At 44.1% G+C, this 17,257-nt stretch overlaps 2 protein-coding genes across 2 annotated transcripts; both read left to right on the top strand.

Annotated features, from left to right (window-relative positions):
* The first annotated feature begins 333 nt into the window (after window positions 1-333).
* Window positions 334-8,132, top strand: LOC121614500 (B-cell CLL/lymphoma 6 member B protein-like). The gene is made up of 3 exons (XM_041948380.1): window positions 334-835; window positions 3,636-3,696; window positions 5,499-8,132. Exons 1-3 carry the CDS (start codon window positions 470-472, stop codon window positions 6,401-6,403), a joined length of 1,332 nt encoding a protein of 443 aa, XP_041804314.1. The 5' UTR covers window positions 334-469; the 3' UTR covers window positions 6,404-8,132.
* An 836-nt stretch (window positions 8,133-8,968) lies between these two features.
* Window positions 8,969-13,564, top strand: LOC121614499 (zinc finger protein 2-like). The gene is made up of 4 exons (XM_041948379.1): window positions 8,969-9,430; window positions 10,393-10,490; window positions 10,579-10,666; window positions 11,224-13,564. Exons 1-4 carry the CDS (start codon window positions 9,112-9,114, stop codon window positions 12,120-12,122), a joined length of 1,404 nt encoding a protein of 467 aa, XP_041804313.1. The 5' UTR covers window positions 8,969-9,111; the 3' UTR covers window positions 12,123-13,564.
* Window positions 13,565-17,257: the final 3,693 nt, after the last annotated feature.

Consider the following 17,257-nt stretch of genomic DNA (forward strand, 5'->3'; position numbering starts at 1 on the left):
TAATATATTAATTCTATGTATTTTTAATTGTATTTCTTATTTTCAGTCTTCTATTTATTCAAAATGTTCTATTTTCATTTTTAATTTCTTTTCATTTTAAACTACAGTTACTTATTCGTTTTATCTACGTTTTGTTTTTATTTTTGTTGGAAGGTATATGCTGTTTTCTTCATATTTCTTAACTTCTCGTCGTTACTGTTTCTGTTCCTCCTCTTGTGAATACCCATCTGTCACAACAATAACAACAGGCTCTTATTTTGAAGTCAGCACCGTTATTCCGGAAGTGCGAATCGGAAGGAAGTAGAAAAACATTCTCTTTTGTAATCAGCGACGGGCGGCGTTAATGTCTGGTAAGGTGTAGTCAGCGGCTCCGTCACCGACATCACCGCGTCTTTCAGAGCCTGCTGGAGCTCCGTGTTGTCCGTCTGGAGGGGTTTCAGTCCGGTCGGGTTTCCTCTCGAGCCGCGGGATGGCCGTTTTAACCAGCAAGGCCCTTCACGAGCAGCTGGCCATCATCATGGGCGCGCTGACCAAAGCGGCGGTGGCGGAGATCTGCGCGGTCGTGGACGAAGGTTACGCGGTGCTGCAGATGGAGATCACCCGGAGCCACAAGGAGAACGAGGACCTGAAGAAGAAGCTGCACCTCATCGAGTCCATAGTGGTCCGGGGGAGCGGCGGGGGGAAGGCGGCGTCCGCGGCAGAGCCGGAGCTCGTACCGGCCGCGGAGGGCGCACAGCAGGCGGAAAAGCAGCAGCAACAGCGGGAAAGTGACGGAGGAGACACCGCTGCTGCTGCCGGAGGAGAAGGAGGAGCTGCCGCGGTGGTCCGGGAGGAGGTAGACACACGGCCGGCCTACTCTCATGTTTACCTCCGAGAGCTGTGGGGGATATTTTTGGTCATAATTAAAATTAAAAGTCCAAATAGAACATTAAAAGAGATAAAAATGTAAAAGCACATATATATTTTTACTACACGACAACTACTACCATGAATAATCAGGACATTATTAGTCTAAAATGATCATTTGAAAATGGAAAGTGGAAATGAAAAATGGGGAATTAAAAAATGTACAAAAGCTCCAATGGAAATGCTCAAACTGTAAAGATGAAATAAAAATGGTAAAGAAAGACAAGGGAAACGTCAAACGTGAAACTGCAGAGTCTTCAAAGTTAATACTTTTACTTTCTATTTAAAATCTTAAATCAAATAAATGTAGTAAGATAAATGTTGATAAGACTTACACAGCAGGAGAATCTGCAGTGTTACAGCTGCAAAGGGGAGAGTGCATCAGTTTAAAACAGCCGGGAACGATAACCAAACGACAAAACACATAAATCACTGCTCATAGGAAATACTGACATGAGTGAATCAGTCAGTTGGTGTGTGTGTGTGGTCTGCTGGCAGTGCTGTGAAGTCTGACGGCAGCAGGAAGTCTGCAGATGAAGATGCACTTTATATTTAATGTTTTTGCATTTTAACATTCAGCATCTCAAATATCATCTATTCCATCTCCATCAGGCACTTGCCTTTCTGCGCTTGACAGTTGGCTTCTCTGGCTGTATGTGAATGAGGAGCTGTGGGCCAAAGGCGGGACAGGACACCTGTTGACAGGTGTCCTGCATGCTAAGACCAGCAGGACACCTGTCAACAGTTTCTGCTAGTAAAATTAGATTAGGATTAGATGATTTAGTAGATTAATTATTCTGCTTCAGTTACTTTAGTCCAAACAGCTGGTCTACACTGTTGGCCAGCGTCTCCTGGCAGACCCTCATCTCAAAGGTGCAGGGAGTCGCCTGTTAATTTTTTGCAAGTGGCCGCGGTTAGTCACGCATGCCAGCAAATGGTTATTAGCGTGTCACTAACGTTAGCCTCTTAGCTTCTGCTCTGTTTGCTGTCTTTGAGTTGTCAACGCTCCTTTTGCTGGTGACTTTGTGTGTGAGGCCACATGGACAGAAATGTTACAACACCTTCATCAGGCTCAAGACATTGGATCATAAATGAAAGTGCTCACTCAGCTCCCCCTGCTGGCCATAAGGTGCCTCTGCGCTCCGCTCACCTATTTGGATTTTAATTTCGATTATGACCAAAAATCTTCTCCAAAGTCAACATGTGGACCTCAAAGCTACTGATTTACAGCTAGTTTTTATTAGCTAATTTTAGAGCTGACACAATTAGTCGACTAATCGATCATAAAGTTATTTATTGGTTTATTTTGCAGGAACAAGACATTCATATTCTGCTGCATAGCTGTGAATGCACCAGAGGCATAAAGTCATTTTTCACCTGCAGTCCCAGGACAGACGTCATCTTATAAAAAAAACAGAATATTACAGCTACAGCAGTTATTGAGATACTTTATTAGCATGCAGTTCAATAATGGAAATTTAATTATTAACTACAAATTTATCGTTTGAGTCACAAGCGTTCCCTCTTTGATGTCATTACAAACTGAATTAATGATGCGACTAATGATTGCATTCATACTCAATCTGCTGATTAGTTTCTTAATTTATTAATCCTTTGGACTACAACATTTTAGAAAATAGAAAAAAAAACACCTTTCACAGTTACTTAAAGCCCAAGTTAAGACATTGCTAGTATGATTAAATGAAAGTCTCAGTCAGCCAATCAATTAATCAGCTGATGGTTTCACCTCTTCACTGAAGACCTTTGGGCTTTTGACTGTTTATGGCCGATAAATTTACAACCAAAATGAAAAGGTAAAATGGAAAATTGAGAAATGACAAACTATATATCAACATAAGTTACAAAGAAAATGGATATTGTGAAATGGCAGGTTTTTGAAAATGTAAAGTGAAATTTAATCTCTAAAAGGTCCAAGAAAATATTTTTTATCATGTGGGAATAAGATCTGAATGAGTCTGTCAGTCCATACAGACATCGCTGCCTTCCAATATTTATAATTTTCAGGTAGACACGAGACACTACCTCCTGTCATTTTGTGCTGTTAGGTGTTCAGGACGTACGTCAGATGCTGTGTATGCTGACACCAGACGAAGTTGCATTAATCTCCAGATCAGAAGTTAATTATCTCCTCGTCTCTGTGCAGCTGACGGGGACGCTGAGCTCTTATCTCGAGATAAACGGTTGTTATTTATTTTTATCTCGGTCTTGATCTTGGGCTGGAAGTCCTGTTTTCGTGATCACATGTTAATTTTCTTGTTATCTTGAAAAAAAACCAAAGGTCGGGGGTGTTTTTAGATAATGCAATGATTAAATGGAGATTTTGAGATAATGGCATTAAAAACAATAACATGGACGTGGCTGCTGTCACGTTTCCATGGAGAAGCACAGGTGATGTCAGTCCGACACAGTTTCAGTAAATTACTTGGCTTAGTTTGATCTCGGCTTGATCGACTTTAATCAACCTTCCCTGATTCCCTCTTTTTTAATTACTTTCTCATTATAGCTTAAATTAACCTCAAAGTCGAGTCAACAGGACTCCAGAGACATTTTATCTTGATTAGTTTGACTTTACGTCAGTTTCACAGATATTAAATCATATTTAACAGTCGCCTGGTCGTTTGCCTCCAGTAATGTTTGCATGTTAATAGTTAATATTTATTAGATCTAACTGAAGTATTATTATTAATGTTTGTATGACATCTTTGCAGCTTCCAGATGTGGTGTTGATCAAAGACGAAGACTCGGACAGTAACGACAGCTTTGAGGAAGGTCAGTGTTCAACCTCTGGGTCAGGACCCACAGTGGGGTCACAGGATACGTCACTGCTGGCTCGGCCAATCAGATACATGCAAGCGCACAGTCTGCACAGTAGATGACTGCGCAGGTGTGTGTCATAATTCTGCTGTTTCCCTCGCAATCAACTACAGGATCTTATTATTAATTTTTAATAGTTATTAATATTTAATCTTCTCCCACTTTAGGACCAAACCACCACCAGAGCAGCAACTTCTCCAGTGCAGTTTAATGAATTGAAAGAGTTAATATGTTTGAAAACTAAACAATGATATCAAGTTGTTCTCAAGAAGGGACTCTCATTGAGAACGTGGACTCATGAGAACCTTGGAACCAAAAAATGGGGTCACGCTGACATGGATTTTCTGCTGCCCCGTCACGAACCAGACTCAAATTATGGTTCTCTGCACAGCATCACTTTAATCTTAAAAACCTGTTAGTCTCAGAAGAAGTCAGCTTTTCTTCTGAGTCTGAGTGAGAGTCAGAGTCGGGGTCCAGGGAGCTTTATTCTCTTTACAGATGACAAACCAGAGTAAGTTCTGCCGAACAAACCGAATCTCACTGTGGAAACTTCACCTTTTAGACTATCCTCGGCGTGGCTACAAGGTCAGGCCACGTCCCGATATTACCTTTTAACCTTCTTTTCTCTCAATTCCATTGGTGTTTCATCATCTGGGTTTTCCCCTGGCACCCCCATCTACTGGAGTCTGGGGGTTTCCAGATACCCGGTTCATACTTGGCACGAGTGAGTTATCTCATTTCCAGTGTTTTTATTGGAGTCCAACCCATTCTTAGGTAATTTTTTAAAAATAGAACAAAGCAGAGGGCCAAGCAGAGAGCCAGGAAATCAGAGATAGACAATGACTCATTTAGCAAACAGAGATATGATTTCTCAAGTAAACATGGACATGACTCATTAGATAAATAGAGATATGACTCACTGACAGAGAGGACTGTTAGTAGACTGTAGTATTCTCTATTTACAAGGATCTTCCCCATGCTGCTGAGCAAAGAGCAGACAAGCACAATCCTGTCCTCACAACGCGCCTTGAAACAGCAGATACAGGAAAAGACAACATAAAGATAATTATAACAGACACAATCAGATCTTTTACTGAAGTAAAAGCAGCAACAGAAATACTGTGTTACAAATAAAAGCAGTCAAATTTTTACTGACTGTAAGTACTTTTACTAAAAAGCACCAAAAATAAAAGTAAGAGTACTCATCATGCAGAATGGCCTGTTTCAGAATGACATTAATTAATGATGCGTTCATGTGTTCATCACTTTAACGTTGCAATAAAGTCTCAACTTCAATACCTCATTTATTTCTTGGTTATATTTTGTCTGATTAATCTGAAACTGCAAAGTAACTGTAGCTGTCAAATAAGTGCTGTGGAGTAATAATATTTCCTTCTGAACTGTAGCAGAGTAGAAGTAGGAAGTAGCAGAAAGTGGAAGTACTCGAGTATTTACGAAGCTTTGTTTGTACATGCGGGGTTAATGTTGCTTGTGGCACGAGTCATTCTTACTTTTTGTGCTGTGGTGATGAACTAAGAATGAATCAGGGTTTATCAAAGCCTGGCTCAGGTCTATATAAGCAGGACCAGCTGCATTCAGCACCCCTGCCTCCTGGTCTTTGCTGAGTTCGTCCAAACTGTCACGTTGTCCGTCGTCTTTGCTTCCCAGCTAACATCTGCTCAGACTCGGTCGCTTCGTGGAGTGAAAACTCGGCCCGCAGGATGCAGCTCTGTGATGTTTTTTGTCTTTTCTTTCAGATAATAAAACCGCCGCTGACAGGGAGGTGGCTGCAGCCAGAGAGGGCGTCACGTCGACTCCCGTCGGGCGGGGCATGAAGAGACACTGGCCGGGGAGCGAAGCAGGTGACAGGACGTCGTCCTCTGAGCAGCTCGCACTGAAAGCAGGGACACAGAAGAAGAAGTCCGTCTACACTCTGGACTCGCCCCGCAGCGAGCCGGGCCGCTCCGGCCAGCTTGGCGGCGATGAGATGGACGCCGGCGAGTCTGTCTGTTCCTACTCCTCACAGATGGACCCGAGCGTCCAGCTGGTCCACCAGGAGTGCTCGCTGGTCTCGCCGAGTGCTAACAGACAAACGGCCTACTTTGGTAACAGCGCTCTGATGGAGTCTCAGTCTCCCGGAAACAGAGCAGAACTGGATCACAGCCTGATGTGGACCAAACAACCGAAAAATCAGATGACTTTCGCTCAGTTTCACCAAAACGAAAACATTGATGGCGACGCTTTCGGGATCAAACTGGTCAGCGTCTCAGGCTCGACCTCCACAGACTGTCAGCTGTCTGAAAACAGCAACTCTGCGTTTGAGTACGAGGACGCCGACATGATGAACTTCGCCCTCTACAGGGATCAGCCGGGTCACTCTCAGCCGAGCGCCGGCGCCCGGGCGAAGCGCCTCATGTGCTCCATCTGCAACAGGACTTATGCCACATCTCAGAACCTGGACGTTCACATGCGGATCCACACGGGCGAGAAGCCGTTCAGCTGCGACCAGTGCGGCAAGAAGTTCACGCAGTCGGCTCACCTGAAGTCGCACCTGAGCGTTCACTCTGGAGAGCGGCCGTACACCTGCACGCTCTGCTCCAGGAGCTTCATCGTCAAGTACAGCCTCAAGTTACACATGAAGAAATGTCATCCCAACGTCTGAGAGAACGAGTCAAACGTTCTGTAAATATCCGGTTTTACAAGGAAGAAAAGTTACTTACAGTTCAGAAGTAATTTGTTTTCCAAAGGTGCAGAAGGAAAATGTTTCATTATGTTATTTCAACAGCAACAGTGAATTTGAATGATTGACAAAAAATTAATCAGTAACTAAGATATTGATTAATCACTTTAATGTCCTTTTTCAAGCAGAAATGACAATCATTTGATGGTTCCAGAACCGAACAGTTTGAAGCTTCATTCTTAATGTTGACATTTGAGTTCATAAATCAATGATTTCTTTTATTGTTTATATTTTGTCATGTCTATTCATTCTTTTTGACTTCAGTTGCAGACAAATATTAGGCTACACTAACACTGTTAGTATTACACTATCTGTGCTGTAAGTCCTGGTGATTGAGAAGCTCATTATGCATATGTGATGGGGGAGGCCAGCTCAGTTGGGGGATCAGCAATTGTATCAGGGTGGCCTTAGCCCCCCACTTGGTGGCACCCCTGGCCAGAGTAAATTCGTGAACACATATGTCACACTAACCTCTGCGATGGCTGGAACTGCTTCTCCTTGGCGATCTGATGTCAGACGATCGTGATGATGATGATGATGATGCTTGTAGCATCTTCATGTCCTGAAACCTCTCACCAAACACCGGGAGGAGTTTTCACTCAGCAGCAGATTCAGGTGTTGGAGCAGCATCTGTTCCAGCAGAGTAGGAACATGCAGTGTTTCCTCTTTAGCTTTAATTTCACTTCACATGATTTCACATGTGACAGCAGAGAGCTGAGGAGCTGCTGGAGCTCCAGGTTCAGCTCTGAGAGGTTAACGTCCACCATGAAGGTCAAATCACACAGACGTGAGATCACTGAGTTTCCACTTCAGGTTTTCTTTCTTCATTTCTATGAATTATTCCAGACAAACTGACACTTTCTCCGGTGTTAGCAGCTTGTTAGCAACAAGGCTCCTTCACTAATTCTCCTTCTGGATGAGGTTTTAGCTTCTTAGCTGTTAGCTTGCTCAGCACTAACCTGCCTGCAGAACAGCGGCTCTGTCAGGACGTGGTCTGTGAAAGCTGCTTGTTGAGCATCAAACTCCACTGAAGAGCGTTAACTTCATCCAGGAGCGTTTGTCCTGGAGCTTGTCCAGGTTAGCATGTTTGTAGCTGTGATGACTCTGGAGATTCAGCTTCTTCATCACTGTGAGCTTGTTGCCTCAAACTAACTGAGACACTTTGGTTTGTCTTTTACTCAAACACACGATTGTCCTTTTTCTTTTGTAAAGTGCGACACTGCGTATCTACTTACGGTTTTCTTGACAGCCGCCATGATGCATTGACGTGATAGCAACGCGACGCAGGTGTTGCGTTCGGGGACCGCTCGGAAGAAGCAGTCTATTGTATTTTATTCTAAAATAGCTAGTTGTTTTTTTTATACACATGAATTGCCTCGCGGGCTGGTCAAATGGTGTGGCATACCCCACCACTGCTATGGACCAAACAAGAAATCAAGAAAATAATTGGCAGATTAGAGCATCTCATTTATCAAATGGGAGACACATGATTTTGGAATGAAACCTAAAATTTGCCAAGTTGCTAATGAGCTGTGCCTCTGCAGTTAAAAGGGTTGTTTATAGTGTACAGGTCAAAAACAATTTCATGGAAGAATAAAAAGTTGTGTAAAAAGTTTGTGTCATTCTTGGCTAATAAAATAATCTCAGAAGTTGTTTTGTATCAGTTATTACCTTTGTAAACAGATTTGTTTAATGGTACACACAGCAGTAACTTGTCACACAAGAATTCAGAAGCTGCAGCAGTAACGTATTTAATGATTGCTGTTTTCTTGTGATAATGATATTATTCTCTGATGTTACCGTGATGGTGCAGTCCTGGCTTATTATTGGTTGATTTGAGCACTGAATTAATGTCAGATCCACAAAAAAATAAAAATGAAAAATCAAATCAGATCAGATCGGTATTAAAATGCAAACAGACCTCATTGGCCATGAAGTGATCATTCAAAACAACTGCTGAGTTCATATCATTTCATCAGGAATGATTACAGCTCACCTGTCCTTTAAGCTACACGTCACATCAGGTCACACAGTACGATCGACTGAAAGGATGATAAACAACAACGATCTCAAATTATTGTAAATACAATCAAATTATTTGTATGTGTAACATTTGGAAACCAGTTAAAAGACTTAAACTAGTCGTCTAACTGGAACAAACTGAAATAGCTCCATTAATGGAGTGACAGAAAAATAATACACAAGTTTGACAATCGCTCGTCTTCTATGATTTTGGACTGCTGGTCCGACACAAAGAACAACAGGTCACCTTATTCACTGTATCCTGACATTTTAGACACCATAAGATTAATTAATAATGAAAATAATTGTGTGTGTCAGGTCACTGTTGATTCAAGAGGTGCGGCTAAAACATCGAAAATTGTGAAACTGACACAGAAAATAATGGAAACCGTTAACTTCGCACATGCGCAGTCTGGGCTCTCTTGTCGTCTTTGCTCCTGCATCACTTCCTGGTTTGTGTCGGGACTGTTTACATCAGGTGGGGGTCCGTATTCAGATCAGCGGAGCGAGCGCTTGCGTGCGTGCGTGCGTGCGTGCGTGTGTCGCCTGCCACGACCCGGTGATCTGGATTGTTCTTTGTCAGCACACGTACGCGGCGGACCAAAAACATGTCGCCGGCCGCCGCTTTCCACACGCAGCTCGCCTCCATCATGGAGGTGCTGGCCAACACGGCGGTGGCGGAGATCTGCGAGCTCGTGGACAGCGGATACTCGGTGCTGCAGCTGGAGATCTCGCGGAGCCGTAAAGAGAACGAGGTGCTTCGGAGAAAGCTGCGGCTCATGGAGCTCCGAGCCGCCCGCGCGACGGCCCTGCGAGCCGCGGCCACCGCCAGCGGCACCGCGCTGCTGCTCGCGAGCGGCCGCGCTCGAGCTCAGCTGCCGACCCATCACCCGGGCAACGAGCCGAGGAGGAACGGAAGACCTCGAGGTAACCGTTAAACGTTTGATAGCCACAATGGATCGATATTGGAAATATTTGTAACTCACAGCTTCCTGGTCAAAATGAAAAAATGAGACATCCACAGCAACGCTGTGAGCCATTCATGTACACTGGGCTTTTAGCCTCAGATGATAATTAGACACAATTAGACTTTTGATATCCGCCATCAGTTCACATACACGTAATGTTATTTTGAATACTCAAAAATACATTATGGCCATACAGATGTTATTATTGTCATTAGATATTGCATTTTCAGATATCAGTCTGACCTGAAACAATGCAGTTACAAATATCCACTCATGTATTGTGGATATCTGTTGATGGGTACCTAAAAATATCAAAAAAACAATCAATGTCAAACTTGCTCACTTGAGTTATGACTGGTAATAACTGGGTTAAAGATATTCAGAACGCTCAGTCTGGATATCAGAAATGTCACTGTGGACATCTGAATCAAAGTTGTAAATATCTTGAAGTACAATTGCCACCAGTAAAAATGTCATTGTGGACATGTTTAGCTGCCCTTCTGACTGCTGAGAATACAGTTTTGACTAAGAGAACTGTCACAATGGACATCTAAAATGAAATTACAGAAAGGAGCGTGGTTTGAATACATGTACACTTCAGCCACAGCCGATTAAGTCTGCTCAGTAGACATGGTCGTTTGTGGTTGAAAGGTCTGGAATTATTAATAACTACTATGTTTATCGCAATCCCACGTGACAGCATATATCAACTATGATGACTGTTCACTAAGTGCTAAGATGCAAAGCAAAACCTTGGAAGGTAATATAAGAAACAGGCTGAATTCACTGATGATGATGATTAGTTTTTTTTAAGATGTTTTTTAGCATTATGAGACAGTAATATCCACCAAGAGCATTAAAAACAAAACTAGAGAAACAGCTGTTTATCTTTAAAGTGTCACTATGACTCGTCTCCTCCAGTTGAGACAGCGCTGTCCAGAGTGTCGAACCAGGAGACCCTGCGGTGCGGGGACACCGATCCGTCCTCGGATTCAGGACAAGATGCCGCGCAGGGGACGGTGAGTAGAGCAGGAGTGTTAGCAGGACGTGAGACATGATCTCCACCCTCATACTTTCCGTTTCATTCTCCCTCTGCTCTGATTACAGACTGCTACGGGTGAGTCGACCAAACTGACGACGGCAGTGATCAAAGTGGAGGACGACGATGAGTCCTGGTCCCAGTCTGAGCAGGACAGTAAGTACAGTTTTAGTAAATAAACAGAGCTCATACCCTTGATTTAACGGGACTGATCAACTGCAGCAGGTTTATGGAACGGACTGTCAAACTGCCACAATGCAACATGGAACTTTTTGTTCCTTATTATCAGATACCTGATCTGGGACACGAGTCCGACTGCGTCCAGATTAGGGCTGAAATAAATATTCAGCAACAACTCCAGTTGTAAAATGGGCCACATTTGGCCCCCTCTTCCTTTATTTGGTTAACTTGCGGCTGATGTATGGCCCTCATGTGGCCCTAATTGGCAGCCAGCCGTGGGCCAGCCTGCCAGTAAAATGTACGTTTTCATCTTCACTGTAGATGAAGAACTTCATAGGTTAATTGTGTCCTGTGGCGTCACTCAGTTTTATTTGAATTGAGCTCAAAGCTGTGAGTTTATTTGAGGCAAAAGATAATTGCATAAGTTTGATTTATTATTTTTAAGTAAACTGTGAAGGTGGAGGCAGTTTTCTGGTCGTTTTAAAGTTAAAGTATTGTGAGGTATGATATTCTGCTTTTCTTCTCCCCCTCAGAAGAGTTTTGTCCCGTTGTTGACGGACAGACGACTGAGACAGAAGCTCCGCCCCCACCGACCAAACAGGAAGCAGCGGATGAAGACGGCGGTTCGACCCGGTCATGGGTCAGCAGGGAGGTCAGCTCCACCTCCATGTCCATCCAAAAAACCATGAACACCAGCCAGAGGTCAGAAACCAGCAGTTATGACTGTCTGACGTATGACCCGCAGCTCCAACATGCCTCCCTCAGTACCCAGAATCCTTTAGGCGAGGATCCCGGCTGCTCATACCTGTTGAACACCAGTGTGAGTGTTCCGGCTGCGTCTGATTCCAGCAGCAGCAGCTTCCCTTTCACGGTCAGTGAGGCGAGTCAGTCTGCAGCAGAGCGCCCGCAGCCTGCAGGTTTCCAGAACAACCAGCAGAGGGCGGCGTTACCTGCAGACGAGCCGCAGCTTCCTGGGAGGAAAGAGATGACGGAAAGACAAAATGCGTTCATCAGAAGGGACAGGTGGAGACATCAGGATGGTGTCAACAGCCGGGAGGACAGCGGGGGGAAGACGTTTGTGTGTAACTGCTGTGGTAAAACTCTGGCCTGCCTGAAGAACCTGAAGACCCACATGAGGGTCCACACCGGCGAGAAGCCGTTCGTCTGCGTGCTCTGCGGCAAACGCTTCTCCGACTCCAGCAATCTGAAGCGCCACCAGAGCGTCCACACCGGAGAGAAGCGCTACGGCTGCGTCCACTGCGGCAAACGCTTCGCCCAGTCAGGGTCCCTGAAGGTCCACATGACTGTCCACACGGACTGCAAACAGTTCAGGTGTTCGTTCTGCGGCAAAACCTTTATCTCCGGCAGCCACCTGAGGCGTCACATCACCGTGCACGCCGGAGAGAAACGCTTCGCTCCAACTGTTCAGTGACAGAGGTGGAGTTACGGGAGTATGGCGTATGGCGTCTACAAAGGTCAGAGGTCACATGTGTTAACAGTGAATGGACTTGCAAGAGGTGGACTGAATAGCGGACAGCCCGGCAGTGACGTGGTCACGGTTCATAAAGTGAGACAGGAGCACTTCCTCTGCCAGCTTTTGTTTTCCCCTGAAAAAGTGAAAAGTCGCCTCATGTCATCGACTTTAGCTACGACTCATCGGCTGACAGCTGTTCTTTTGTTATGAGCCTTCTGTTAGAAACATATCACCAAAAAGACCAAGACAAGCTGGATTACAAACTGGGCCAAGCAGGCAACAGGCCCAGGGGCCCCAGACCACCGGGGCCCCCAGACCGCCGGGGCCCCCAGACCGCCGGGGCCCACAGACCACCGGGGCCCACAGACCACCCGGGCCTCAGAATCACAAAACCCAGAAAGTATTGATGATTTACAAATTTTTGAGTACAAAATCAAGGCGCCCTGTGTGAACATCTACATAAGCTTTATTATTTGAGTTTCCACTGTGGTGGTGGGAATAAAATGGTGTTTAACTAAGTGACCACAGGCGGCCCGGAGCTAGGTTTCACTCCAGCAGAAGACAACCGTACATGTTCAATATTGAGCTTTTCAGTATTGATTCTCTATTGATTATTGTTCCAGTTATGTGTTTAAGTGAACACTATCAAAACACCAAGATGTTCCATTGATTATCAGAGAAGACAGCAGCAGTCCTCTCAAATATTTGCCCTTTTTTTTTGACCAAACAACCTCACTATCTGAATGGTTACTGATTGATTTTCTTTGTCAGCCCACTAATCCATTAATGGACCGGAAGAGGAGGCGGGGTCAACAGGCTCTGTAACAAAAACCTCTTCAAAATAAAAGTGGCTTCAAAATAAAAGCATAAGCGATTTCATCAAATAAAAGATAAGTGCAACTTAAATTCTTACAAATAAAAACAAATATGACAACAATTACAGATGTGATGTGACCTTTTCATCTCTGTTGGATTGTTGCTTCTTTTCCTAACTCTGTTTCAGGGAAAACAAACACAGCAGCAGTCGTAGGTGTTCGTTCGTCCTCTGTTATTTTGCATGTGAAGTCATGAATCGTGACATGACTCCGGTCTCTGAGTAACTCTGCAGGTTGACTCCTGTTGCCCGGTAACATGTCAGACAACAGTTTTCATTTAAGATTCAGATTTCACTCCGGTTTCAGTCCACAAACTGTTGTTGAACAGTTATCTTTGCTCACTCCATCATGTTTGTAGAACAATCTGCATGTTAAATCTGCAGCTCTTCTCCACAGCTGTATGTCCAGCGTGTCTCTTTATCATGTTTACTTGTTTTTTTTGACTTTTTCAATGATGCTCATGTCATTTTGTAATAAAAGAAATTTGTTGATTCTCAGAAGGAAAATTCATGAACAGTAATTATCAGCAACCGTGAGCACAGCAGTCGCTGCCGTTGAATTCGTTATGCCATTAGTTTGTGCAAACCTCATTCTTTAAAAGGTTCATTTAGTGATTTTATGGTCTTTCTCCTCTTTTGGAGCAGTCCATCCCAATTCCAAAAGCTGTGCAGACTTTCTGTTTGTGGGATTCCTGCCTCGGCCCTGAGAATTAAATTAAACTTTAAAAGATGATATTTTAAAAAGCAACAACCAGTTTTGGTCTCCATGTCTAATGTTTTATATAACTCACTCGTTTAAATTATATTAAGTCTTAAAGTTATGCATAAGTATGATATAATTTCAGTTTCTTTTTTTATTCTCAGTTTTCTGTTGCAGGTTGGTTACAATTAGGCAACAATGCTTCTTGGTTAGGTTTAGAAAAAGACTTAGATTTGGATTAAGATAGACCCTTTTACGGTGTTAACCACATTAGAAAAGTTCTTCCACTCACCAACATAATGGTATCAGATCGTGCGCCTATTTGATGAGTTTGTTAAACTCCCCTCCAGTACAGCAGGTGGCAGCATCTAAAACATTAGCTGTAACAGAAAAAGGATGACCATGAGAGGGATACCTGTTGAAAAGGCTATTTCACCAAATGGGAGAGGACTTACCTGCACTGAATGAAGGGCAACGGCAGTCAGATTCCTGCTTTTAGGAAAATATATCACAGATTTTAGTGGATCACACAGAAAGAAAAGCAACTAATTTAAGACCTAAGAGCTGCGAAGAAGCAGAGAAACATGCTGCACCAGTGACTGGAGTTCCACTGCCTCCGCCATCACTCTCTCCTACCATCTGTCTGACTGCCAGCAGCCTCTAAACATCACACCTGAACAATAAAGCGTTGTTGATTTTGATTTAGTTTATTTTGTTTTGCTTTTTATGATTTTTTTGTGGACAGATCGTCACCACATCAGTATTATTGTACTGTATTTTATTCAATTTTTTTGTTGTATCCTGTGTGTGGGATGAACCCGGAGGACCCGGGGAAAACCCACATGGACGTGGGGAGGAACACTTCACACCACTGTCTGAGGAAGACTCTGCTGATGTGGAGGTTGTTGGCTGTCTGCTGCTCCAGGCCTGCGAGGAGGGAATTTCCTCTTGATTTCTTCTTGGACATCAATTATCTTCATGACTTCACAAATTTTCAGTCTGTTCTTCTGGAAAACTCGCTGCAAGTCTTGCTGGAAATATTTTAGAAGCAAACATAAGAGATTGTGACGGCGGCTTGGGGTAAACTATGTAGAACGCTTCCACAGACTGCGGAAACAAAATGTCCAAATCTGGCTATGGTCCTGTTAACAGCTTTTACAAGTCTGTCAATAGGCTCCACCAATGTCACATTCACTGCTTGACGTGATTCTTTAAAAAGTATCAGGAAGTCTGATGATTGCAACCTCACTTCTGAGTTGGACTGTTGAAAGAACATCAGCAGTAATTGGTTTGGTCCTTGAAAATCCAGCCACATGTGTTGCTCTGGTTGTTGGAACGTCAGGGTGACAACCCTCTCGGAGTTTGGAAAAACCAATATCAATGTAGTCTCCTCTTTAGGAAAAACCACCAGCAATCTTTTCTCTGGTGCTGGAAAAACCTCCAGTGTTGGCTCGTCTGACAGAAAAATCATCCACAGTTCTGTCCAGGAGAAATAGGTTTCTCTGATCCTGGAAAGAAGAGCAGTGATTCTTGCTAGGGCCATCTTGAGAAATGCAAAAGTTGTTGCTTGAGCCACGCGAAGAAAAGTCCTAGTTATTGTCCGGCACAGGGAGAGACACATGGGGCCTGTTTGTCTGAGTCCAATCATGCATCTCAACAGTCCTGCTGTGCTCAGGGAATAAACAGCTGCAATGTTCTCTTGAGCTGTGGAAAAAACTTCAGTGATGCCTTCTGAGCGGCTGCCAGCAGGCTGCGGTGTCTCTGGGACAACTGCATCCACGTTGTCCCCGGCTGTCTCCCCTACCGGCGGAGACGTATCAGGGCAGGGACATAGAGGAGGAACCTGAAGCCTCAGGCTTTCACAATGACTCCTGTGAATCACAGAGCCGAAGCATGCAGAGGCGCCGTCCTGCTCTTGGTGCTGTTGCTGAGTTTCATCACTCAGACAGTCCAAGGATGCAGTGTGGCTAACCTCATTCTGTTGCAGCAGCCTGAGACTGTTGAAGCTCCTCTTCTTCAAGTCTGTCTGGGCTGGTGATGCTGCTTCTGGGGGGGATTCTTGGAGCACAGGTTCTGCAGGGTTAACCCCGGGAGAACTGGGGCAATTAAGTCCCAGTCCAGACCTGAGGAGGCAACCAGCAGCTCTGGTGATCCAAGGAACCACAACTAGTCCCGCAGTTAAAATCGGCATTTTGGCGGATTTTTGAGATTTCTAATAATAATAATAATAGAATTTCCAATTTCTATTTATCTATCAGTGATATAGTCTGTTGATTAATGTTGCAGTGTTTTCTCTCAGTAACTCGGTGCTGCAATAAGCTCAAACGCTTCAGGTGTCATGCATGCTCCAGTCACGTCAAACATCAAAGCTCCGAAGTGCTTTGATGTTTGACGTGTGCGCGCATGCGCAGATGTGCGCATTTGCAGCTGCGTCAGTGCGCTTTAAATGGATCTTACGTTCTCCAAAGAGCAATAACACAAGAACACGAGGATCCATCATGTTTTGACTAAGTAAGGGATCATGTGTAGTGAGCTCATTACTATTCCGCTTCTGTTTACTACTAAAACTAAACAATAAAGTGACACAAAATAGTTATTAAAACATATTTTATTGATTTAAAATGAGCCTACTCTCGTCTGTCACCTGAAAGTAAACACGTACGTTGCCTAGCAACCGCCTCTCACTGTGTGCAGGCCGGCAGGCAGGAAAACTTATTTCTTTACAGTTATTCAGAGAAATCAAATGCGGAGAAGTGACGGGACCTCCCAAACCTGAGAGAGACGTCGCTGGAGACAGAGTTTGGTTTACCGCTGTTATTTCTACTGATGGATAAAAGTCCCGCAGCAGCTGATTTCTGCGTTCAGCGTCAGACATTAAAACATCTGTCTCCAGTTTTGTCTCCACTCAGCAGTCTTTAATCTACAACCTGTTCTAACACTAACACATCGGCCTCTCGTCACTCGTTCTGCGTGTTATCTGAGTGAAATAATGTGTTTCATGGCTCGTAGGTTTCTCTTCACTGACAGATCTGAAGTCTGTCTCATTGAACGGGACAGAAGACACAGCGAGGCTGATAAAGTTCAGGTCAGAAAATGACCACCTGTTCACCTGAGAGAGGCGTCCAGCCAAGAATGAACTCATTAATTCTCATGTGTGTTAATAAAAGTGTTTCATATTTAGTTGCTAGTGCTGGAGACTTTTTAACAATGTAAATATAAGTATAAAATATAAATATATTGAGGGCGGGGGGTGGTGGGGGTGTGAATATAACGGTAAATGCAGCAGATCCAGCTGTGTCGCGTCATCAGAAACAGACGTCGCTTCAGAGGAAAGGACGTCTCAATTCTCATAAAACATGTTTCCTCGTTCCTTCTCTCCTTGCGTGGTTTCCTTGCGTCCTCTCGTACATCCCCGGTGGGAGGGACTAAGACGAAAGTGAGGGAAACGAGGATGCAATTTTGAGAAATGGGATGAAAAAGAAAATAAAAAACGCGCGAGCTCGTGATGAATCAGCAGTA

Source organism: Chelmon rostratus, chromosome 12 (assembly GCF_017976325.1).
Source record: "Chelmon rostratus isolate fCheRos1 chromosome 12, fCheRos1.pri, whole genome shotgun sequence".
NCBI classification, from domain to species: Eukaryota; Metazoa; Chordata; class Actinopteri; order Chaetodontiformes; family Chaetodontidae; genus Chelmon; species Chelmon rostratus.